General features: G+C 32.7%; 1 protein-coding gene across 1 annotated transcript in view; it reads right to left on the bottom strand.

Moving 5' to 3' along the window:
- LKRSDH (lysine ketoglutarate reductase/saccharopine dehydrogenase) overlaps positions 1-27,653 on the bottom strand; it is a 74,468-nt gene that overhangs the window by 18,504 nt on the left and 28,311 nt on the right. The window contains 13 exon segments of the mRNA XM_076479415.1: positions 287-375; positions 1,340-1,458; positions 2,582-2,677; positions 3,343-3,510; positions 4,578-4,641; positions 4,982-5,058; positions 11,735-11,843; positions 16,377-16,487; positions 18,777-18,906; positions 20,339-20,463; positions 22,887-22,957; positions 25,234-25,293; positions 25,481-25,592. Of these exon segments, the coding sequence (XP_076335530.1) occupies positions 287-375; positions 1,340-1,458; positions 2,582-2,677; positions 3,343-3,510; positions 4,578-4,641; positions 4,982-5,058; positions 11,735-11,843; positions 16,377-16,487; positions 18,777-18,906; positions 20,339-20,463; positions 22,887-22,957; positions 25,234-25,293; positions 25,481-25,592 (1,331 nt within the window).

Genomic DNA, 27,653 nt, shown 5'->3' with positions numbered 1-27,653 from the left:
CACACAATCAACTTTTCATATCCAGAAACTAAACATTTGATAAAAAAAAATCTGTAAAATAGAAACATATTCCTTGTCCAAAAGAAATATTCTAAATTGCCAGGAAGCATTGATAGACACTGAAAAATACAGAGAAACCACAATATTCGAGAAATGTTAAATTTTACCAAATTCCTCCTCAATCCTTTAACTCTATTACATGATATAACAGAATGTTCTGTCCGGGTTAAGGTGTATGGAGTCTAATCTAAGTGGAACAGGTGTTTTACTTTTAATTCTAACTTACTAAAAGCAAGCTTGTTGGCCAGAAAATGGGTTATTGTGTCCAAGGGTGTTGTTAACTTGACTACAGGTTCATCCACAAGCAAACCTAACCTAAAATAACAAGCAGTTATGAAAAACACAGAAAACAAAAAAGGACTAAATGGAACAAAGAAACAGACAAGTGTAATGCTGCATTACTAAACTGTACTATCATGCTGGTTACATAATGTACATCTAACACAAAACAAGTTAACTGGTAAATTGATACTGGGCTGAGCACTCTGAAATGATACAAGTTTCTATATTTACTTATTAAAAATTATAATAAGTAATAAAGTTAAACAGTCATGATTTTAATACATATACATTAATAATTTAATCTTCATTTCTATTTACACCAGTGACAATTCCATCATTTACCTTATGTTAAAGTGAAACACAATAATATTAGCTGAATGATTCATCTCTTAAATTTACAATTTAATCTGTAATAAATTATCAAGATCCCATAGAAGTGGAAATTATTTTTCAACTGATTTTGTAATAACCCTGTATCATTATATATTTAAAAACGGTTGGTATGGATAGAGAAAGCACTAGTAGAGGAATGAACAAAATTTCAACCTTCTTCAGTCATTGTCAGGTTCACAAAGAAAAAGGTCAAAACGTTGTTCGTTCCTCTACTAGTACTTTCTCTATCCATACCAACCGTTTTAAAAAAAATACAATTTTCTCTACAAGTGGGTTTTCTCGTTATCACAAATCCTGTATCATTATTGAGTTTATTTGGTTGGAAAATTATGATAAAGGGGATCTTGATAATTTACTACAGATTAAATTCCAGTGTTGATTGCAAACTACTAGTCCTGTAAATCATTGTTTCTCAATCTTTCCTAGTGTTGATTATGAACCACTAGTCCTGTAAATCATTGGTTCTCAACTTTTTCTAATGTTGATTATGAACCACTAGTCCTGTAAATCAGTGTTTATCAACCATTAAGAACAGAAACATTATTTGTCCTATACACAGAATGAAACACAAACCATGTTGTACGAGTCAAAACAAAAGACTTACCTTTCAATAGCTTCTACTTGAGATTCTGATTTGCCTAGCTTTTCATAAACCAGATTTTTCAGGTTACTCATAAGGATATTACTATCATTTTGTCCCAGAAGTGTACATATAAATTGTTTCTGAGAAATAAACATATAGAGAAACTACTTCAGCTACTTGAAGTTAAACTGATTCTTGTACACTAACTTGTGTTACAACAATGAACATGTCCAGCCGCTAGCTTGAGTTATAACAGTGAACATGTCCAGCCGCTAGCTTGGGTTATAACAGTGAACATGTCCAGCCACAAGCTTGGGTTATAACAGTGAACATGTCCAGCCACAAGCTTGGGTTATAACAGTGAACATGTCCAGCCACAAGCTTGGGTTATAACAGTGAACATGTCCAGCCACAAGCTTGGGTTATAACAGTGAACATGTCCAGCCACAAGCTTGGGTTATAACAGTGAACATGTCCAGCCACAAGCTTGGGTTATAACAGTGAACATGTCCAGCCACAAGCTTGTGTTATAACAGTGAACATATCCAGCTACTAACTTGTGTTATAACAGTGAACATGTCCAGCTACTAACTTGTGTTATAACAATGAACATGTCAAGTTACTAACTTGTTATAACTTTGAACACGTCCAGTTGCTAAACCAGTTCAGTAATACTTTTCTTATCATAAACATCAAGTTTACTTTTCTAAACAGTACAAAAGAATCTTTTAAACAATGTAAAAGTGTATAAAAGTAAAAATATAATTAACTATGTAGAAGAGATAAAGATGAAATAAACTGACTGTATTAAAACTATAATTTTATATAAATTGTATTTAGTTGTCTAGATGTCTAGTAAGCTACATATCAAAATTAAAATAATTTAGTTTCATACATTTATTTACACCGCATACCAGGAACATTATAAAGTAACTTTATTCCATTACATCCACCAGTCATGTAGATGTCAAAGATCATGATTAATAAATACAAAAAATCAAATAAAGCAACATTAATAATCTGAAGGTTATGGTTAATATGTACATTAAATTATTCAAGCAACAGTCATGTTATAAAGTTCAAATGGTTCCATGAAGTTAATACCACTAATGAGAAGCCAGGAGTTTTTTTTTTTAACATCTTAAGATTTGAAATTTTTATAAACTTCCTTAAACCGATCTTACTTCAGTTCAATTTCAAACTAAACCAAGTTATAAACCAAGCATTATAACAACATTTTTAAAACAAAGCTTACTACTTTACCCATGTTATTTCAGGACCTCTAACATGTAAGCTTGGGTGAGGGTTGTCATCCAATAGCCCTAACTTCTGCAACCCTTTAACAACATTCACAAATCCCTGTAAAAAAAAGTTTTAGTAAACAATTACCTAGCCATTTGTCTACAAATAATATTGTCTTTCAATAAATATATACAGCATGAGACAATATGTGGTTGAGTACCAATTAATGAGAAAAAGTACAGCATGTTGAGTACAGCATGAGAAAAAATGGGTGAAAGTCCCAATTAATTCTAACAACTGGTTGTATACTGTATGATATAAAATGAGTGAAAGTACCAATTAATACCAACAACTGGTTGTACACAGAACAAGACAATATGTAGTTGAGTACCAATTAATTCTAATAACTGGTTCTGTGCAGTGTGAGAATGTATTTTACAAACAAGACATGTAAATAAAAGTAAAATCTAACAGTATATCTATAATTTCATGAACATCTTATTTTGCAGATACTTATCATGCAAAGATGTATTTTAGCATTTTCATCACTTAAATCCTAACCTGAATGGATTCATTCATTTTTTAAGTGTGATGTGTTATTCATGGCCCAAATCTCTGAAACTTTTATTTTTTTATTCATATAACTAGTTAATTAAAATTTAGAGAAATGATTTTTTTACTAAGGCCTATAATAAACCAATATTTTATGTCAGTATGTATATAGTGCAGGCAGTTACATAAAACAGCTGAAACTTTACAAAGAGATTATCTAACATTCATACCTTAAATCTCAAACTTCCTCTCAACACTGTAGATGCTCTGGTGATACCATAAATGTCTTTATAAACTGTTGAGTCCCTGTTTGGGTAGCCTTCCAAGTTAAACCCAGGGAAAAAGTCGATATCCTTTACATAACTCATCAGGGATCCTCCATGGGGTATTTCCACCTCCTAAAAATATATTAAAATGTTTCATAAAAAAAAAATGTGGACCAACACACAGTAACACTACATGAAATATCTCTGTATGCACCAATAAAGTAACACTTAAAAAATCTGACAGTGTACACAACATACCAAAATTCATAATACAATATTGTGCAGAAATGTGAGGTAATCTGAAGGTTAAACTACCATAACACATGAGTACATGACTTCCACTATAGGTTTAGTAAATCCATTTCACAGTATGATATAAGAAGTCATTTTTTAAAGGTTAAAAACTGAGTGTAGATATATAAGTGTTACACAGATAACTCACACTCATGTTTACAGTTTCAGAAATATTTGTATTACACAGGTAACTCACCATAATATTTAGAATTTCAGAAATGTTTGTGTCACACAAATAACTCACAGCCATGTTTACAGTTTCAGGAATGTTTATGTTCCACAGATAAGTCACACTCATCTTTACAGTGTTAGCAAGGTTTGTGTTACACAGATAACTTTATAAAATTAACATACATGACAGGTAAAAGTCCAAGTTGAAACTTAGTATACCAAGAATACCATACACAGAGTCTGAAGTCTCTCTTTTACCTAGAACAAAAATGTTAATTTCTCATGTGATGTTTGATGATTTTTATTGAATAAGCATGTAAAAAAATAAATAAATATAAATCCTTCAATAAAACAGAAAAATGTGTCAAAACAAGAAAAAATCTTCAAAATGTCCTCACACAAATTAACTGTTTTCCAATAATGAAAATAATGTCTATCAGTTCTGATACACACATGGTAAATTGGTACTACCCACAAGTACTTACACGTGTGTTTGGTACTTGTCAAACATGCTATACTTATTTATTGTCCTCAGCTAAATTCTTGTCAAGGCGTATTTTGTTAGAGACTTGTGTCTTGACATTATGTGTCTACAACATTTGATGAAGGGTGGGAACATGAAACGTGTTCCTCAAGTCAGAAAAGGAGCTGACAGAAGAATAAAATGCAAAGAATACCACAAGTATTGGAACTTCAGTTATCAATGATTTATAAACCTCAGAACTTGTACTTACTTTACCATTTTCCAAATACTTTGCAGCTCCCATAGTGTTCATAAGGACACCTTTTGGATTCCAACTGTTTAACACAAAACAAAAAAATGTCACAAAACACTAAAACTGACGAGGGTGTATGAGGTCGCTCTGAAAGTTAAGTAAATACTCAGCCAACATCACGTAATATTACATGTATTAAAGAATAAGCAAATATTTTTTTAATTTGTTTATAAGTCTAGTCAGTAAGCTGTTGTTAAATTACTAATGTCTAAGAATACTGTACAAAAAAAACCACTAGTAATAATGTTTTTCACTTTATTAACATGTTTTACTTCACAAGCAAAATATGTAGAGATACTGTAGGAAATAAAACAGCTGTGTATTTACAGACACTGTAGGAAATAAAATGGCTGTATATTTACCTGAACTTGTATCTCAGAGGGTTATCAGAATTTTCTGGTGCTGGAAGACCACCAGCGTACGACACAAAAGATGTAACCTGCAAGAAATGTTTAACTTAAACATTGAAATTCAGATCAGAAAAATACTTCTGTTTTATTTTGATATAGTTATGATAGTATCATATATCATGTTGATAGACATAAAACTATACTGTAATGTGTACTACAGTTCAACTTTATTCTGTAACAATATTTACACTGTTGAAACTTTGTAGAATGTATGGCAACTGCCTGTTGTGGACACACAAATGTAGAGGATGACGTTTCAACAGTCTTCCACCTTTCGTCTTCAGGTCAGTGTGCATGTTGCAACAAGAATAAAAGAACATAAAGATACTACAAGACTCATGAAAACAAATAATTCAGCCATTGCAGAGCATGCCACATCAACTGGAAACAGAATAAACTGGGAGAAAACTAGAATCATTGGCACAGACAAATTCTGGAAAACAAGAAAAATCATAGAATCATTTTATATTAACACTATTAAACCTTCACTAAACAGATATTCTGGATTAGAGGTGAGTAACCTGTGGCTGCCATTGGTTGAATCTACAGGAAATCTCTCCTCCACTCATAACATGCTCTCCACAATCCACCAGGACAACATAAAAGACTGACAACACCAACACACACTGACCTGAAGAAGAAAGGCAGAAGACTTTCAAAATGTTGTCCTCTACACTTGTGTCTCCACAACAGGCAGTTGCCATCCATTCTACAAAGTTTTATCATGAATACTCTGCCTAAACAATCTATCAAAGAATATCTACATTGGTAGATGTGGAACTCTTATCAGTAGGGTACTACAGGTCTATATTATTCTGTAACAAAATCTATGGTGGTAGACATGAAACTATACCAGAAGGGTACTACAGGTCTACATCATTGTGTCACAATATCTACAGTGATAGATATAGAACTATACCAGACAGATACTACAGGTCTATATTATTCTGCAACAATATCTACAATGGTAGACATGGAACTATACCAAAATGGTACTACAGGTCTATATTATTCTGTAATAATGTCTACAGAACATCAGTATTATTATCTAATACAGTTTTTAAAGAGTATCCACCATGACTACAGCTGGCTGCAGATAAATAGTTATACTCAGCATGTTGCAGGCTAGAGTATCGAGTCTTAACTTTAAAATAAAATCTTGTAATTTAATTATTTCTTCTGAAACAACTTTTCCAGTTAATTAACTGGAGCAATTCCAGTGTTGTGGTACAATTATTCCTTTTAATAAAATGTTATACCTTTTCAAATTTTCTAGCTCATATAATTTTTATTAATTGTTGTTGTTTGTTATTCAGCCAAAGCTACAAAAAGGGCTATCTGTGCTCTGCCCACCATTATCAAATAGTGTAAGTCCACAGACATGCTGCCGTGCCACTGGAATGCATTTTTATTGATCTTGGTTCATGTACAAATTTATTATGTATATAAAACTATCAATTATTGTCATTTTTAACATCACATCAGTATATAATGCTCTTGTTTTATAAATAGTTATTGTTTCCTGATATTGTTTCATTTTCAAAGTCTATTAAGCAAACCTGTTTAGTGTTTCTGTACAAATAAAGTATTCTACAGATTGGTTCTCTCTATTTAAACATGTTGATGGGTTGTTCCATTTTCATTAAGGTGTTTTCAACTTTGTTCTTTTCCAAATGTAAAATAAATGCATCTTGAACATGCAGAATAGCTTTTTGAGTTTCTCACTGAATTTAGCATCTAGTATTTAGAAGAAACTCTTAAATAATACTTACCCCTCTCATGCTTTGAATATTATTTGACTGCTATTGTTACTTTCCTTCACCCATCTAAGCATTGTTCTGAATTTTTTTCACTTGTTTCATTCTTGTATTCCTCACTTAACTGCCCTTGGCAAAATCTGTTACATGACACTCTACCTAAGTCAATGTGTCCTCTATCCTGGTACAGTATATAAACACATCATTCAAATAATATTATAATTTTTCTTGACAGAGAGCTCACTAACATGTTTCTTTGTACTGTGATTGTTGGAAGTAATTTGAGTTCTTATCTGTTTGATGTTTTTTTTTTTTGTTTTTTTTTCATCTGGCAAACCAATATATGGCCTCAATTCCCAGATCATATTGGGTTCTTGGTTGAGTACAGTTTGTTCCAAGTCCTACTTGTAATTCATGGGGCAAGAGGAATTTACCTTGCTCACATGGCTGAGGAGTGAGGATAAGTTCTATTTCCTCAGGTTGATGATGGTATACAGCATCTTGTCATTTCGAGACTCGGATGTTGTCTTTCACACTTCTTCGGTTAAGGAGAAGGTTTGTTTACTTCGGTGTTGCTTACCTTCTCATCATGATTCTGGTAGCTTGGAACACATCACTTTATGGTCACAGATTGCGATTCATTTACAAACATACACATACATGTATTGCAGTCCAAACGCCTGAGCCACCAATATGGGATTTAGGAACCACAGCCCTTGGCTGTCTGGTTGGGATTTTGTCTATACTGATAAAACATCATGCCAAATTCCACCTGCATAGTATGATTTAGATTCTGAATAAACAGCATACTTGTTTTGGATATATTATGGTTCCCCCACTAGGGTGCTAAACTTGCATTGGCACACTACATTAATATGGGAATTTGTGCCATATATCAGCTTGTCAAGTGAAAAGATTTTTTTTTTTTTTTTTTACAAACAACAAGCAGGTGAGAACTCTCATGTTATTTACAATAATCATATTACAGAAACCTGTTAGTGAGGTCTCTGTTAAAAAAATATTTTATTATTTGAATAGTGTGTTTATATACAATATTAAGTTAGAGAGTACACTGACGTAGGTGTAACAAATTTTGTAAGGGGCAATTAAGTAGGGAATAGAAGACTGAAGCAAGTGAAAAAAATTCAGACCAATGTTTAGATGGACAAAGGGATAAAACCCTGGCAGTTAAGTAATAGATGTAGTGCAAGGAAAGTACGATAGTTTTGGAAATGTAGGTAACGCTTAGAAGTTTGTAAGCTCTCCTAACATCAGTGTAAGTAATACTGTGAAGCTTCTCTCCTATTGTACAACAAAGTTTACCTACTTTTCAGTAGCAAAATAGGTTCTTTAAACAAAGAATGGCATACCAATGGGAACGTTATCTTCACAAATCCTCAATGACATTTATGTGAAATTATTACAAACCAGTCTTACAAATGTGTACTATAAGAACTATGTAGATAATACCTTTATCATTTAGTTGCATCTAACATTTAAATTCCATCAACTCAAAACATACACTTCACAAAGAAAGTGAAAATCTTCCATTGCTGGACATCCTTATTCACAGACAAACTCTCAGCAAAACAAACAAGATTCTCCACAATAATGTTTGACAGAGTCAGAAAACTTTCTACTGTAGACCATTTGAAGAAGTTTTTAAAAATAATGGTTATCCTAACAAGCTTCCCCTCATGTCTCCATGTTCCCAGCCACAACAGAAAACCATAACTATCATGCATCCTTGCATTACATGAGAAACAGTTCACATCTGGAAAAACTTTGCAAACACTAATGAAACAACAGATTAGAGAAAAGAACAAATCAACAAAACAAGGTTTCTGTGTAAATACACACAATGGAGAAACAGAGCAGGTGACCAAACAAAGACTAAAAGTACATAGGGACACAGCCAGACTGACACAAGGGAAAAGCCACTATTAACAGAACATAATTACAAAACATGTTATATTATAAACTAGAACCCACATTAGGAAATCAGAAAATTAAGGGATTCCTATACATCATATCATTTACACTTAACCAAGACCAAGTATTTATTAGCAAACTAGACAAAATGATGATGATATCACACTAATATCAAAAAACAAGTACACAGGAAGGAACAAAACCATGCTAACCAGCATCAAGACACTAGAGAATTAATAACTACAACATGAAAGTCTTAGCATAGAAGCCTAAATCATTCCCCTCTAGAAATAGGCAAGAACAGTCCCTTGAAAAGGAAGCTAGATTTACTGAAACATAAAGCCTGATATTCATAATGAAAACTATGCTAGGAGACAGGTACATTTTCTCGCATTTGTCAGTACAGATTTCAAATCCTAGTTGCATATAAAATAATGTTTCAGATCTACTTATCACCTGCCACAAGTCACAACTTTTCATTCAATATCAGAACTTACCAACTAGAGAGGATTAAGATAATGAAAAACTTGTGCAAAACAAATTTGACATGTCCATTACAAAATGTTTGTAGATTTGTTTTCCCATTAAATAAACAAGCTAAAGGAAAATTAATACAAACGTTCTACAGAATATATAGTCCCTGTGTAACAAAAAATATACTGTTATATTTAGCATTTGTATAAATTTGTAGTTTGTGAACTAAATACCTTGTTAATATATCAAATCATGTCTTGTTTCAATAAAACTAAATCTCTCTGTTTATCCTAATAACATCATTCAAATGTACTGAAATTTACACACAATCACTAAACTATGCAATGTAAAAAATAGTCAAAAAAGAAGTAAGATAATTTATTTGCCTTTGATATTTTCTTTCTGTATGTTTATTTTACCTAATGATGCAATTACTGAATCTAAATTACGCTCGACTAATAATTAAACATGAACATAAAGCTCTAAACCCAACACATGTTAACTCTAAGTACCCTAAACTGAATTCATGTTATGACTTTCGAACAGAAATAATATAACACAAACCTAGTATCAGCAATAAAAAAAACATCACCAAAAACTATAAGAAATAATTCCCTTTATGTTAATTAACTGGAAACTATTTTTAATATGCCATGTTTAATCTTAAACAGCAGCATTACTGGACTACTTCAAATTTTTTGTGGGTAAAAAAGTGTTGTAAGAGACAACTGCTATATTTAAATCATTTTCGATTAAAAATTACCTAATTGAAGTTTCAAACTTGAGTTACATACTCATTTGTCAAGCTCTCTATGGATAATATATGTACATCTAACACATTTCCCTAATTTAGTTTCACACTTGAGATATGTATACATTTGTCAAGTCTCTCCATAGACGGTATACATACAACCAATAAAATTAGCACTCAACTCACAATACCTTTATTTATAATTCAGTACAATTTATCGATAAATAATGATATAAAATGATAATCAGAAAAACAAATAAATAAATAAAATATTCATTTCAGACATACCCAGATATCTACACAAGCTAACTTTCAGACATTTTAAAAGTTTTGTTTGTAAAATGAACTAGATAGCCACTTTAAGATGTTTTAATGTCATTTGCTGACAAAGATTAGAATTATATATTTTGGTAAAGTTAAATGTTTGACTAGTCAAATAAAACATTGAATATCAAACACTGATGAAATATTAAAAAAACATGAATTGGTATTTTTCATAAATCAAACTAGGGTGTACATTTACCAACTTCTCTTTAATTCATCCATCACAGTTTTAAAATCTGAATTGTGTGTTAAACTAATATTATCACCATCTATCTTTACCAAGATTCAAGGATTTGTGTAGTAAGAAGAAACTAGGTTTATATTTGAAATCTGTGATGAAGGAATTACGAAAAATGTTAAAATAATCTAATAAGGCTGTAACACCTTCCAACCAGAACCATAACTTATCATCTAATAAGGCTGTAATGCCTTCCAACCAGAACCATAACTTATCATCTAATAAGGCTGTAACGCCTTCCAACCAGAACCATAACTTATCATCTGATAAGGCTGTTCCAACCAGAACCATAACTTATCATCTAATAAGGCTGGCTTCCAACCAGAACCATAACTTATCATCTAATAAGGCTGTAACGCTTCCAACCAGAACCATAACTTATCATCTAATAAGGCTGTAACGCCTTCCAACCAGAACCATAACTTATCATCTGATAAGGCTGTAACGCCTTCCAACCAGAACCATAACTTATCATCTGATAAGGCTGTAACGCCTTCCAACCAGAACCATAACTTATCATCTAATAAGGCTGTAACGCCTTCCAACCAGAACCATAACTTATCATCTAATAAGGCTGTAACGCCTTCCAACCAGAACCATAACTTATCATCTAATAAGGCTGTAACGCCTTCCAACCAGAACCATAACTTATCATCTAATAAGGCTGTAACGCCTTCCAACCAGAACCATAACTTATCATCTAATAAGGCTGTAACGCCTTCCAACCAGAACCATAACTTATCATCTGATAAGGCTGTAACGCCTTCCAACCAGAATCATAACTTATCATCTAATAAGGCTGTAACGCCTTCCAACCAGAACCATAACTTATCATCTGATAAGGCTGTAACGCCTTCCAACCAGAACCATAACTTATCATCTGATAAGGCTGTAACGCCTTCCAACCAGAACCATAACTTATCATCTAATAAGGCTGTAACGCCTTCCAACCAGAACCATAACTTATCATCTGATAAGGCTGTAACGCCTTCCAACCAGAACCATAACTTATCATCTAATAAGGCTGTAACGCCTTCCAACCAGAACCATAACTTATCATCTAATAAGGCTGTAATGCCTTCCAACCAGAACCATAACTTATCATCTAATAAGGCTGTAATGCCTTCCAACCAGAACCATAACTTATAATCATAACATACATAAATATCAATGTGCTACAAAACAAAAACAACTTTCTCAGACAAATACAAACAGATCGTATCACTTACAATTCCACCGTTCTGATGAACATAATCAAAACATTCCATTGCCAAAAGGTGATCAATTCCAGGATCGAGACCAACCTCATTCACGATTGTGACACCAGCATCTGCAGCTCTATACAAAATGGTAAAAATAGTCATACACAGTGATCACATCTAATAAATCAGCTATAAAGTCTATAACCGAGCAATGATGTGGTCACATTTATATCTAATTACCTACATTACTGAAATAAATACAATGGAGCATTCCATTTTGCTGAAATACACTTCTTGTCAAAAATGGTGAGTGAGGTTTATGAAATGTGGCTCCATCTATTGAAAAATAATTTCATACTTTAGGTTTTCAATATTCAGAGAATCAAAAAGATAACAGTGGTATATAAAATCAAACATTTATTTATAACAGAACAAAGTTTTCAATAAAATTACTTTTATCCCAATAAGAACAGGACTTTCACCAGGACTGTAGCAAGAGTTTGATTATATTGTTACTCATGTAATTTTTAAATGTAATACTGAGAAACTATAGTTCTTAAAAAACTATGATTTCTTCCATAAACAGTACCACTTTTAATGCATAAGAACATTACATTTTATATAAGTAAAACTTTGAGCTCTGCACACTGGATTATTTTGATCCATTGAGTTACATATGTCTAAAGGGCACAATCCACATACTTTTCCTGTATAGTTTCCTAAAAAAATTTATTTTTACAAAATCTTAATTTTTTATCATGAATACTATAAGCGAAAAAAGCTACCAATAAGGTGAGTACAGTTCCCTGTAGGATGGCATTTGTGCTAGTTCATATAAAGATATCAATACTATATTGTCTAATAAAATAAAGAACATGCAAAGAATGTTTATGTCAATGTGGTATTAAGTTAATACATGCATTTCAGGATACTTATGTATTGTCCGAGCACTGAATATGGTCAAGTACCATCCAAGCACTGATTCACTGTAAAACAATGTTTTTTGAAAAGTTTTGCTTCCTGAAAAGTTTTTGCTGATTGTGACAGGTAGTTGGTGGGTGTGCACAAATAGTTTTGGTTTTGCTTCATCACATATGAACTGAGAAATAGACAGTTAACTTTTCACCGGCAATAACGTATTTAATTGCATTTATGTTTCTAATACACTATTAAGTTCAACATAATTAAAAGTGTTTTGCTCCTGATTTTCATTTGTATTCAATGTGCGGTGCATCATGTTGCAGTGTCCGACAGTAGTCAGCAAGCATTGATGGATTCCAGTTGCCCCGATATCGTTTTTCTATTGTAGCAATGTCCTACTGAAACTTTTCACCATGATCGTCACTGACAGCACCAAGATTTGCAGGGAAGAAGTCCAAGTGTGAGTGGAGGAAATGAATCTTGAGTGACATGTTGCATTTCATTATTTTGTATGTTTTGAGAAGTTTGTCTACCAGCTGAATGTAATATGGGGCTCTGTAATTGCCAAGAAAATTGTCAACAATGTCTTTGAAGGCTTTCCAGGCAATCTTTTCTGGCCCAACTAACAGATCTTCAAACCACTTGTTACTCATAACAAGCCTGATCTGAGGGCCAACAAAAATGCCCTCTTTGATCTTGGCTTCAGTTATTCTTGGGAACATCTGTCTAAAATAACAAAAACCTTCACCTTCTTTGTTCAATGCTTTCACGAAATTCTTCATTAGTCCCAATTTTGTGTGAAAAGGAGGCAAAAAAATCTTTGCCGGGTCGACAAGCGGTTTATGCACCACATTTTTCTGTCCTGGAACTAACTTTTTACGGAGTGGCCAGCTCTGTCTAGAATAATGTAAACCTTTGGCATGACTGTCCCATTCACAGATGAAACAACAGTACTTTGTGTTGCCAGTAACAGAGCAACGACTTTCAGATCTCCACAGATATTCCAGTTGTACTTGGTGTATTGGATGTGCTTCAGCAACATTTCCATGTTTCTTTCATGTGTGCTGCATAGCCAACAGGTATTGAAGGGTGAATGTTGTCATTTTGTAACAGAACAGCTTTGAGGCTTAACATTGATGAATCAATAAAGAGACACCACTCTTGCAGGCCATGGTCACAACCCAAAGCAGAGAACAATTCTTCAATGTCAACACAGAAACAGAGACTGCCAACTTGTGCAAAGAATTTTATTATATCATGTTGGCGGCTTCAAAAAACAGAAATTTTCGTACCTGGTGACAGCAAACACCACTCCTACAGTCTCGAACCCAGCAATTCGGTTTTTCCTTTTGACAGACCCAAATCTCTGACCAGATCATTTAATCCTGACTGTGTTATGAGATGTGGATCACCTGAGGAGCATGGTTCAAAATCCTGATCAATGTCACTGCCAGTTCCCTGGTGGTTTCAGAATTGGAAGACTGTTGTCATGTGGCATGGGTCTCATTGCTGAAGGCAGATTAGGGTATTTCATTGACTTGTTTTTGACAGAGAAACCAGACTCATTAGTCAAACAGAAGTAACAGTCCGTCCCATGGTTTTTCTGTTCTAGCCATACCATAGGAACAGCAAACAGCATTGTCTTTCGAGTGCCTCTGAGCCAAGCTCTCAGACAGACAGCACATGTTGTATAACAAATGTGAGGCGTCCATTCCTGGTCTTGATCATCAATTTTACAGCTGAAGTAGAGATGATATGCTTTCTTCACAAGAGCAGTCATTGAACGTCTCTGATGAACAAGAGTATACCCGTCACAAATATAGCAGAATGTATCGTGGCTGTTATGACCCTGACGAGACATGCTGACCAAGACCAATCGTCCTGTAAAACGGCTATAACATGTAACTTACTTGTTACAGTGCTACTGAGGCAATGCTATATTCTGAAACAATACATACACACTATAAGGTCTATATTAATGCAATGAGCAGCATCTGTGTATGCTGAGACAGTGTCAAGCTGGCTCTGGCCTGCCCAGCCATGCCCGAGCTGCATAATTCCACAGAACAACTTCCAATCTGGCCTGATTTCATGCCTGGACATGCCCAAACTGCACAAAACATTGTTCATAGGTCTCTTACAGAAACGAAAATTTTTGGACACAAATATAAGAAAAAACATGACAAAACTAAAGATTTCAATGAAACAGTACAAGATGGGCAAATTTGGATGTGATTTTCGTGATCAGCAACCAAAATTTATAAGGAACACCCAACAGTGTTCAAGAAGCAAAAGTTTTGTTGTGCAGTGTTACAGTTGTGTTTCGTCTGAGCACTGATTACTTAATAAATGTTTCAACATGAAAGGATTCAAAGAACTGTGTAACCAGTAGATCCAAATATCCTTTATCTTATACCTAGTTCCATACATCCTGTATCTAAACCCAGATATCTTGTACCTAGTTTCACACATCATATATCTACGTACCCTGTACGTAAGCTTTATACATAATATGTCTACGTACCCTGTACGTAAGCTTTATACATCCTATGTCTACGTACCCTGTACGTAAGCTTAACTTCACCCAGTTATTTTCTATAATACATCTACCATGTATTCAGTACCAACACTTCTGAGTTCAGAATTGAAAATACTTTATTCACTGTTCTCATGCATGTTTCCAGTCTTATAATCAAATCTAATATTAAAAATCATATCATAAAAGTTTTTCCTTATCAAAAATTTGATTTGAGTATATAGCAAACTAATGTGAAGGCTAATAAAAGACTCATGAAAACCATTACAATGCTCTCAAAGTCTGTTAAAGTCTCCCAAAGCCCATTCAAAGACTCGCATCACAATAAAAGGATTGAGATGTTATGAAAGTAGATTCAACATGGAAAATTGAACTTCATTAAAGTTTGAAGGTTAAAAACCAATGTGTTACAGTCTGATATCTTTAAATTTATAAAACAAAATATTTAACCATGAATGTTAAGGTTCTCAAGATGATTTTCATCATTAACAAGTAATTAAAACACAAGTTGTTTTCTTGATATCCAGATTTAACCTTACTTCTTCAACATGCAATGAAATAACAATTCTTCACGAGCTATGATCTTGAAGACATAAGTAATCTTCAATAACTAGTACAGTAATTAAAACACTGAAGTACTAATGCAAGATATAAAATAATCACATGAATGACAACAACTTCAGAAAACTGTGGTTATTTCTCTACTGAACATTTGATTTATGAAACTTCTTCAAGAGCAACTAACTACAACTATTTGACTCATAAGAATTTATATAAAAAACTAGTTCTAAACAAGTCAGAATTTTCTCTCTAAATGATGAAAATGTTTCTCTCTTTCATTCAGATGTTACTTGTTGTTGCACACATGAATTTTCCACTACTGTCTGGTATAACCCTTGTGGTACTCGGTTACTCTTTATGAAACTCAATAAAGAAAGTGTTGACAAAGGAAATTTAAAGCCTTCTATCTCACATGTATATATTCTACAAGACATTTGTTTCAAGTTGATACATACTTATTTTTGTTTTCTCTTTTAACAAATCATAAAATATTTTTTCGTTTTTAAATTTTAGAAGAATACATCAAGAATATAATGTCTATCTGAAGTGAAACAAATCTCATGTTAACAAGGTTTATACACACAAACATTAAATTCACTGCAACAGTAATCAGAAAGATACTGGTGTAAAAGAAAACTGTTCCACACTTACGCTTCATGTAACTGTTTCATTTCTGGAGTGAGGTAGCTCGCTGTCACCATGTTGATTTTGAGTTTAATACACTTCTCTGCCACCAGAGGGTGCAATGAATAAGGAAGCAAGCTAGAAAATATATCATCTGTATCATAAAATGCATTGTAGTTACTAATTTCCTTGTTCTCCAATTAAAATACACAACTTTTTGACAATAACAAATATATATTTCACTTTTATTTCTTCAACAAAAAAATTTCTAAACATTAAAATCTGATGGAAAATATTTTTAATAGTCTCCAAAAAGATATTTAAACATCCTTGCAAGACTGTTCATTTACACAAGTGCACAAAACATTCTTTCACCAGAAATGTTAAATACTTTTTTTCCTTTCCATTTTCCACTTCCTATTTTTTTTTTCCTCAAAAAAACAAGTAATTTACACTGATTACAATTTCTGGGTTTTTTTAAAAACAAAACTAATGAAAAACAAAATCAAAATAAATATCTCAAAATTCTCACTTACATTTTCAGAATTAGTCCACGGTGTGCATGTTACATAGAGGAAGAACTGTATTCAACAAACAAACATTCTTTCCCTTAAGTTATTAATTTACCTCACAACTTAAGGATACTAAATAAGTACTTATTACGTAATCATTGCTGTAATTTTTAAGCAATGTTTATACCTTGTAACTGTACCTGAACTATATGACAGGATTATACTTTACTTTTGAACAAAATATTGTTGATAGAATTATTTGAGAAAAATATTTCAACTTGCATTGTGATCTCCATAAAGCAAGTCCCTGTTCACGAGTAAAAGTAAAGTACACATTTGGTAATGTTAATTTCTATTTTTTTTTTTTTTTTTTTTTATCTTTACAAATAACAAATTATAGAGGGCTGGATATTATACTTGCTGAGAAAAGGAAAAATTGGTATACAACAATGAAAAACACATAATTAAACATGCATTTTCAAACATGAGCATTCTATTCTTTCAAAGAAAATAAACTATAAAGTGGACAATAAAAAATTATATCAGTTTGATGGATGTAAAATATATGTCAGGTTATTCTTAATGGCCACTGCTGTTTATACACAAGGTTTATGTTCTTTTTATATTCAGGTTTTGAAACAAAATTTTAAACTATATACACTTAAGTATAGGGGTACATTTAATTTCTTTTCACTTCAACATGTGCTTCTCTACCTCGTTTTAATAACAGTGTACAAATTTCTAAGCTATCAGTCAACTAAATCTCAAAGTAGATGTAAGTAAACCTATGACCTGCAGTTCACGGGTGGCCAGATTTTATACTGTCAACGTTTTATCTTGAAATCTGTATCATACATATGATGAAAACCACACACCTATATTTGAATCATACATGTGAAGAAAACCAAACAGCTATATTTCAGTTGCAAATTTATTAACCAAAACAACATGAAAACAACTCTCAGAAAAACTAACAATAAAAATAATTATTTGTTAATTTCTTTTCTTCACCACAATATCTTTTTCAATAAAGAAAACATGAAGTAAAAACTAATCTCTTCTGCAATATGATACTACTGATGTATCAGTATCATTGGAAGAGTGAAGAAAACCTCACTAGAAAACTGAGAAAAGTACATAAAGAAAGCCTCACAAGAAGAGTGAAGAAAGTACATAAAGAAAGCCTCACAAGAAGAGTGAAGAAAGTACATAAAGAAAGCCTCACAAGAAGAGTGAAGAAAGTACATAAAGAAAGCCTCACAAGAAGAGTGAAGAAAGTACATAAAGAAAGCCTCACTAGAAGACTGAAGAAAGTACATAAAGAAAGCCTCACAAGAAGAGTGAAAAAAGTACATAAAGAAAGCCTCATTAGAAGAGTGAAGTACATGAAGAAAGCCTCACTAAGAGAGCAAAGAAAGAACAAAAAAAGCCTCATTAGAAGAATAAATAAAGTACATAAAGAAAGCCTCATTAAAATTTAAGAGTGATGAAATAACATAAAGAAAGCCTCACTAGAAGAGTGAAGAAAGTACATAAAGAGAGCCTCATTAGAAGAGTGAAGAAAGTACATAAAGAAAGACTCACTAGAAGAGTGAAGAAAGTAATAAAGAAAGCCTCATCAGAAGACTGAAGAAAGTACATAAAGAAAGCCTCATAAGAAGACTGAAGAAAGTACATAAAGAAAGCCTCATTAGAAGAGTGAAGAAAGTACATAAAGAAAGACTCACTAGAAGAGTGAAGAAAGTACATAAAGAAAGACACACTAGAAGAGTGAAGAAGGTACGTAAAGAAAGCCTCACTGAAAGAGTGAAGAAAGTACATAAAAACAAAAACTATCAATAATAATAAAGACAGTACAAGTCTTACAATCACTTTGAAGATGATTAATTAGAATTAAACAGGTGAAGTGTATTACCTGATCACCAAACTTGATTCACTAATAAGATGATCTAGTTTGTCCTCTCCTTTGGTAACATCCAGAACTACATATTCTGTGTTTGTCATCCTCTGTTTTAAGGCCTCACCCTGGTTCTGTAGAGCCGAACCTACAGTTAAACATAGATAAGAATACACAATGTAAATTATTTACCTGGTTCTGTTCATTTAAAATATTCTTATTCCCCTCTCTTTGGTAGGTGGATGTGTTAATATTCCCATGGACTAAATATCAAATACCATTTGAAGGGATGCATGCTTTGGTACAGAGATGGAATCAAACTTTATTAAGACACTAAATATCTAGTCTGAGTTATAAAAAAGTACATTATTAAGTTATTAACAGAGATAAAACAGCCATTTAAGTAGATGATTTCTATCAAACAATCAACGTTTGTGAAGTGGTACCGCAATGTAACATTTACTAAAATGCTAAATTATATTTTTCAAGACTATCAAACTGACTGATTAACATTTATAGCAAGGTGTATTTCCAGATTTCTTGTCTGTTTCCAACTGCAATTTGGTTTCATTTCACATATCTCACAATGACTAGAATACATTACCAACATTTATAAGTTATTTAAACAGATCCACAGAATAAGCTATAATTTCATAAATAAATTAAAATACATTCATTCCTTTGCTAACTTACCTAAGTATACTGTATAAACTGTTTATAACATCTCCAACTAAATGTTTATTGAAAGATAAATTTCTTGTTTCCTTTTTTATATTACCATCTATAAATTTGGTTTTTTTATACAATAAATTATGTATATTTTTAATATTGGATATTTTATGTTTTAAAGTTTATGGATCAGAATGATCATGTAAAAAAAATTACAGCCCATAATATATTGCAATATTTCAAACAGGATTTAGATACAAATAATCCATGATGACAAGAAAACCCACTTGAAGAGAAAATTATATATTTAAAAACAGCTGGTATGAATAGAGAAAGCACAAATAAAGGAGCAAACATGTGGTTAGCTACAGGTTACTAACCCTTTCTTTCTTTGTGAACCTGACGATGACCAAAGAAGGTCGAAATGTTGTTGGCTCCTCTGTTGGTGCTTTCTCTACCCATACCAGCCATTTTTAAATATATAATTAGATACAAATAGCTGTAGTTTAAACAGTATCAACAGTAAGCTTAATAATATCATCAGTAAACTAAATAACCCAACAGTATGCTTAAACAATAAAAATAGTAAACTTAACATCAACTGTAGGTTTAAACAAAATAGTAGACTTAACAATAATAACTGTGTACAAGTAAACCAACAATTGAAATTATTAAACATGCTCATCTCTAATTAGCTAAATTCTTTTCTAGTTTGAAAGGTAAAGAGAGTGTTAAAGTGACTGAATTGGTACTAACAAATCTTTAATTCTATCTAATGTTTAACTGTTACAAGAATAAAATTGTTAATGTAAATCAGCTTATGTTGATTTTTAAAACAAAAATAACATTTCAAAGCTCTGTAGATAGTCACATTCTATTAAAACCAATTATTTAATAAACTACAAACTAACCAACTATAACAAATATGGATTCATCACGGGTTAAGTACTCCACCAGTGGTCCCGAGACATACCCGGCACCCAGCACCAGAACCTTCTTCATTGTCCTTAATGATCCTGTCACTTTCTTATGTGAACTGAAAAAACCTTAAAATTAAATTTCGTATCTGACAAAGTTATCCTCGCATCATCTGAATCACAAATGTCATAAATATATCCTACTTTTAAATAAATACAAGTAACAAAAATGGTATTTCATTAGTGTCATGCCACAGACTACAAATTACACCTATGACATTCCCCATTAATTCTACAACTTTATTTTCATTAATTACGATAGGATAAGCTGTTTGTTAAATTATAACATGAATTATCAAAAATTATGGTTCTTTACTGAATTAACAGTTACAATAAGTTACTTGATAAATTATTATAACATGAATTACCAACAATGAGATATTTGTCAAAAATGATTATTTATTGAATTAACAGCTATAATAAGTTACTTGACAAAGTATCAGCAAGAAATATTCTGTAAAGTCTAGGTATAACAGTACACATGACTACCATTATTAAACACCCTCATGTATTAGAAATATTCTGTAAATTCTACAATCACAACTACACATTATAGCCATTATTATACACCCCAATGTATTAGGAAATATTCTGTAAACTCTACAATCACCACTACACATGATAACCATTATTATACACCCCAATGTATTAGGAAATATTCTGTCAATTCTACAATCACCACTACACATGATAACCATTATTATACACCCCAATGTGTTAGGAAATATTCTGTCAATTCTACAATCACAACTACACATTATAACCATTATTAAACACCCCAATGTATTAGGAAATATTCTGTAAACTCTACAATCACCACTACACATGATAACCATTATTATACACCCCAATGTGTTAGGAAATATTCTGTCAATTCTACAATCACCACTACACATGATAACCATTATTATACACCCCAATGTATTAGAAATATTCTGTAAATTCTAGAATCACCACTACACATAACCATTATTAAACACCCCAATGTATTAGAAATATTCTGTAAATTCTACAATCACAACTGCACATGATAACCATTATTATACACCCCAATGTATTAGGAAATATTCTTTAAACTCTACAATCACCACTACACATGATAACCACTATTATACACCCCAATGTATTAGGATATATTCTGTCAATTCTACAGTCACCACTACACATGATAACCATTCTTACACACGCCAATGTATTAGAAATATCCTGTAAATTCTACAGTCACCACTATACATAAGCATTATTACACACCCCAATGTATTAGAAATATTATGTAAATTCTAAGAACATTAGAACATGAAGTAGAGGAACTACACACATCCTTCCACCATGCAGCATTTATCATATTTGAACCTTAAATACAAAAATATGTCCATCATTACAAACAAACACAAACCATTTTGGAAGAACAATGAGGAATAATATGTAACATATGTCCAACAAGTTTCATCAAATTCTAGTCACTCTTTACTGAATTACACAAATAGTGTGAATAATAAATTCCTACATTAACAGGAAGAAATATTTGTTTTATTTTGTGACTTTGACCCTCCAAAAACTAATCACTACATCTGCTTATAGTCCAAATGTACAGCAACTATCATCCAAGTCCATTCAGACATTTGCAAAACATTCACACACAGGGATTAAAACATAACCTCGGTTACCTTCAGTGCTTTAGGGATTAAACAATTGAATATTACCATCATGAGTGAAATGTGTCTTATGTTTACCATGTCTTGTGTGTTTTTACACATCACGTTTTTCACATATCACATGTGCAGTGTCTTGGAACACAGAATTTTAATACAATAATACTTCAAAATTTATTCTGAATTATTCAAACAGAAAAATGACAGCAAAATCTACTCCAGCATTGTATGTATTATTAACCTACTCAGTGGCAAAAAATTAACATACTACAATTAAAAGTACTCATCCCCAGTGACAAGGAAAGGTTATGTTATTGTATCAATTTAAATCATTTCATGATCTTTAAAAAGGTTAATTGTGTTGTACTCTTGGTTTCACTCACAGTCAAAACTCCAAGTTACTTATACCACCCACTGTGAAAAGTAATTGTTCAGTGGCTCTTAGCATGACTGAAATTCTTCACAATTAATATCCTACTAGTGAATTGAAATTTAACAATAACATAATTCATAAATATTCTCCTGTCATTTCAAAAGTGAATGCTGAATTTTGTTTACATATGCTACTTTCCAAACACAGTGTGGGAAGCAGCCATTGTAAACTACAGACATATAAGTGCTGAGACAAACACCAGGATTTGCAATACACACAAGATACAAAGTTTGTCTATGGCTAAATTTTAAAGAATAGAAAAACTTCAAATACCAGGATAAAATGACGAATATTATACATTACCTCCAACTGACAACTAGAGGGGCATTTAACATTACAACCAAAGTTTTCTGGATGTTTATATAAAAAGGAATTCATAATAGTTACATTAACTAACCTTGAAACCTTTCTTAGTTCTCTGATGTACTCAAAATCTGGAGTCAGTTGTCCGTTACTTGCTATGATGGCCTAGTTATAGTATGAAAAGGTTTATACAGTAATATAGGTAAACTGAGAAGTAACCATAATGTATTGACACAAACAAATATAGAATATATAATTGGTCTATTCTTCATCTATAACAGTAATTAACCATCAAACAACATAATGTTTAAAAGAAAGAGGAAGAGATCTGATTGAAACTGTCTACAAGCTATAACTTGCATTTCCTTAGAAATTGCTGGGATAAGTTTTCATGAAACAAGTAATCTAAAGAGATCTAGATAAATAAGTAACACAGTCTGAACACATCATTCCTACCAAACTTATTGGTGTCTATGGTTACATGCAAACAATACACCATACAGTATAACATGAAACTACTGGAAACTAAAAGACCAGGTACCATATCATATGTAAGTAATAGTTACAACAAACATCAATCAATTAATCATGCATCATTAATAGTGGTTGCAAGGTGTTCATAGACCCAACAGAGGTTTTAAGAAAACGTTTTTTTGTACCATCACCACAGTGTCACTTACATAGAACAAATAATTTAGTAGCTTATTTTACTTTCAGCTTTCACAGCACTTACTGTAACCTTCAAGTATTATAATGTGTTTTCTTATAGCAAAGCCACATCAGGCTATCTGCTGAGCCCAATGAGGGAAATCGAACCCCTGATTTTAGTGTTGTATATCCATAGACTTACCACTGTACTAGCAGAGCATTTAGAATGTGACCTGAAATATAAGTGCACTACAGAACTCTAATAAAGAGAATATTTCATAATGTTTAAGTTGCCTTTCTAAAAGTAATCTTGTTTACAGGATGTCTAAATACATACAAGTTACAATAAAGATAAACAAAGACTTCATCAATATTGTCTTTAAACAAATGCAAGGGTGTTATACATATATTTTATTTAGAAGATGAGCAACCCAAACACTTAGAACAGTACTTTCCTCACAGTATTACAACAGACAAAAACATAGGATTATTAAATATCATATAATGTGCATTCCCATTCTCTAGAAAGTTGCATGCAAACACATTAGTGATACTAAAGTTAAAAACTGTCAAAGCTCAATAATACCTGTCAAAAAGGCTCCAGCCAAATCCACTACTACTGCCTAGCATTTTATGTCAACTGCACCAAGTCTAATGGACAACTATATTTCATAAGCCATTTCATAACTGACAACTGTTTAAGTGGTAAATAGTAACGTTCATCATTTAGTTTAGTTTAAATTTTGCACAAAGACTATCTACACTACCTGTCCATAATTTAGCAATGATAAGACTACAGGAAAACAATTAGCAATACCACCCACCACAAAACTCTGAAACTACTTTTACCAACAAATAATGTAATTGACCATCACACTGCAACACTCCCACAGCTAAACACATGAACATACATTATGACAAGGATTGTAATCTGCAATTTCAAATTGAGTGTCTTAACCACCAGACCTGTTCATTATTTAATAGCGTGCCAAACCTGTCCATTATTTAATAAAATTTGCATACAGTAGCAGCACAGATCTAAAGCCAGAATTCAGAGTTGGAAACTGGTTTCAATAGCACTATAATTAAAGTATATGGGTGTTCTATTGTTGTACTTGAACAGGTATGTCTGGCTTAAATGGTTGTTTGTTTGTCATTAAACACAAAGCTACACAAAGGGCTATTTGTGCTCTTCCTATTATGGGTATCAAAATGTAATTTCTACTGTTGCAAGTTGCAGACATACCACTGTGCCACTAGGGGCACAAATTGCCTTAATGTGCATAACACTACATGCACCTTTTAATGAATAAACCAGCATTATTTTCAATAATTCACTGCATATAGAATTATTGAAAATATTGGTTAGCTAGAATATATATCCCTTTCCAGTGTAAAAGCTACAAAAACTCACAATGGCAAGGTTGTCACACAAAAGACAGGTTAGTACACTTGAATCTAGCTGAGGTGTTTAATACTGTTAGTGCACCAGCTTTTCTTCATATTTAATGGTAAGATTAGGGGAAACAAATATAGGTTTTGGCAGGGTAGGTATCATCTTTAACGAAAATAGCTTTATTTTTCAAACAGAGTAGTTGGGCTTTGGAATGGGTTGCCTCTAGATGTGGTAGATGCAATTAATTTAAGGCAGTTTAATGGAAAGGTTGATAAATATGGCTTTGAGATTTAGTTTCATATTGTGAATAGGATAGTCTAGATGGTGCTTTCCCATTATGTTAAATACAATCATCACACTATCTCCAAGGATAAAGAAATATAACCATAATACTTACTCCTCTCACCACAGGTGTAAAATCATGGTCTTCAAGAGGTTTGGTTGCATCAGACTTAATCTAGTAAGATAAAAATAAGCATAATCAATAATCCATGAATCTGTATTCATAAAATAATTATTTCTAATAATGGTTGGAAGTTTGAAATGAACAACGAAATTAAGTACTAACTGTACAATTTTGAAATATTCTTTGTTTTCCAGGTGTACAGAGTTTGGAGTAAAACTTTTACTATAAAACTACCTACCATATCGTATGTGTGTGGGTAAAGAAGATCTCCAAAAAAATCAGTTGCTTCTCTCGGTAACTGGGTCGGCATGTTGTCAATTGAACAAACAAGAACTCCAGGACCAGCAAAGCTATTGTGGACAAAAAAAATTATATAAATAAGAAAAAAAGAGGCATACAGTGGAAGTAGTTTTGTTAAAAAAAACAGGTTTAAGATTTAGCAACGAAGAACTGTTCAGGCTGCTTTAAAAAATCTAAGATGCTAATCCGCATAGTTTCATAACCTACCTAAAAACTCAAGCTTAAATGAAGAAGTACAACAATAAACAATGCAGACTAACTCAGAATTCAACTGATTATAAAACATTTGACCTTTCATCTCACACATTCTAAAAATTATAAAACAATATACAATTACTTCTATGAAAGTCAAATGATGTTCTTGGTATTCCTGTTTGTGCAACAAATGAGGTTCAACATTACATATACAACAAGATTGTTGTACACACAATCTGACTACTTACATTCTAATAGTTACCTTTCACTGTTGCTACTTACATTCTGACAGTTACCTTTCACCAGTGATTCTCAACCTGTGTGCTGCGAGAGATTGGCAGGTGTGCCTCGGTGTTTTTGAAACACATTTAACTTTCTTGGGATTTTACAAGCAAGTCGAACACATCAGTTAATAAAAGCTACTATAGAAACACTCTAAAACCTTTCCAAACAGTTGATGGTTTTCACTGAACCTGAGTGAAGCACTGAGAAGTTCATACTCAAATTTCATTCTCGACTGCAACGGTTCGACTGTTAGTTCAATTGTGGCACAACAAACGCTTCGTACGTCATAAATGATGCATCAAACAATCAAACTGCTTTCTGGAATATGTTCTCACTCTGCAGTAAGCTACAGCTACTACGCTGTAGGTAGGAATTTTATATCAACTGCAGAACTCCGTGCTTATCGTGTATGAATTAGCTTTGTCATTTTATCCACGGAAAATATTTAAGTAAGACTGGTGCTGCAAAGAAGAATGTGTTGAATCAAAAGCAAGAAATCAAATGAAAGTACAAAAACGAATACATCAAATACGGTTTTATCGTTTTGGAATAGGAACATTCTCAATTACCATTCTACCTACTCTGCAATCCAGCTTTATCGAACGAGGCGCTTGTTCCTGGCAAACTGAAGAGACACTTGGAAACAAAACATTCAGCTGTGAAGGACAAACCAAAAGGATACTTGGAGAATCTCACAGATCAACTACATGAACAATCAGGGAAGCTTGTGAACTACATGAAGCTGCCCGGAAAAGGATTGATTGCAAGTCATAAGATTGCTCAATTGTTGGCAAAATGCAAGAAAGTGCATATGGAGGCCAAATCAGTCATTGCACCAGCATTAGCAATCATTGTTGAAACTATGCTTGGAACGGATGCCGCCAAAAAGGTTAAGCAAGTTCCACTGTCCAATGACACAATTTCATGCAGAATTGTAGATTTGATGTCGGATTTGAAGGATAAAGTTTGCACACACCTCAAAGCACCTGAAGATGAATTGTCTCTGCTATGGTCTCTTCAATTTGATAAATCTACTGACGTTAGTGGAAAAGCTCAAGTTTTGGCTTTTGTTCGATTCATAAAAGATGGGAAAATCATAAACAAATACTTATTTTGCAAAGATTTAAAAAGTGCAGCGAAAGTCCAAGATATTTCCAAGTTGGTGAATGAAAATATTTTAGTCTTCAAATTACATTGGAATAACTGTGTCAGCGTTTGCACCGATGGCTGTCCTTCAGTGCAAGCAAAAAAAGAAGGGATTCGTTACTCTGGTGCGCCAACAAAATCCAAACATTAGGATTGTTCACTGCACGATTCACAGAGGTGCTCGCCTCCAAATCTTTGCCGAAAGATTTGCAGTCTGTTATGAATCAAGTTATTCAAGTAGTGAATTTCATCAAGTCTTGGCCACATCAATCTCAAATTTTCTCTCTTCTCTGTGAGGCGATGGATTCAGACTACAAAAAGCTACTGTATCACACTGAAGTTCAATGGCTTTCAAAAGGAAAGGTGTTAAAGCATCTTGTTTAACTAAAAACTGAAGTAATTTCTTTCTTGAAGGTTCAGGAAGCAGATTTTGAATTTTCCTTTCGTGATGAGATCTGGTGACTGACGGTTCAATTTCTCTCTGT

Source organism: Tachypleus tridentatus, chromosome 13, assembly GCF_004210375.1.
Source record: "Tachypleus tridentatus isolate NWPU-2018 chromosome 13, ASM421037v1, whole genome shotgun sequence".
Taxonomy (NCBI): domain Eukaryota; kingdom Metazoa; phylum Arthropoda; class Merostomata; order Xiphosura; family Limulidae; genus Tachypleus; species Tachypleus tridentatus.
Note: the sequence above shows the minus strand (reverse complement) of the source record. Positions and strands in the feature narration are given on the sequence as shown.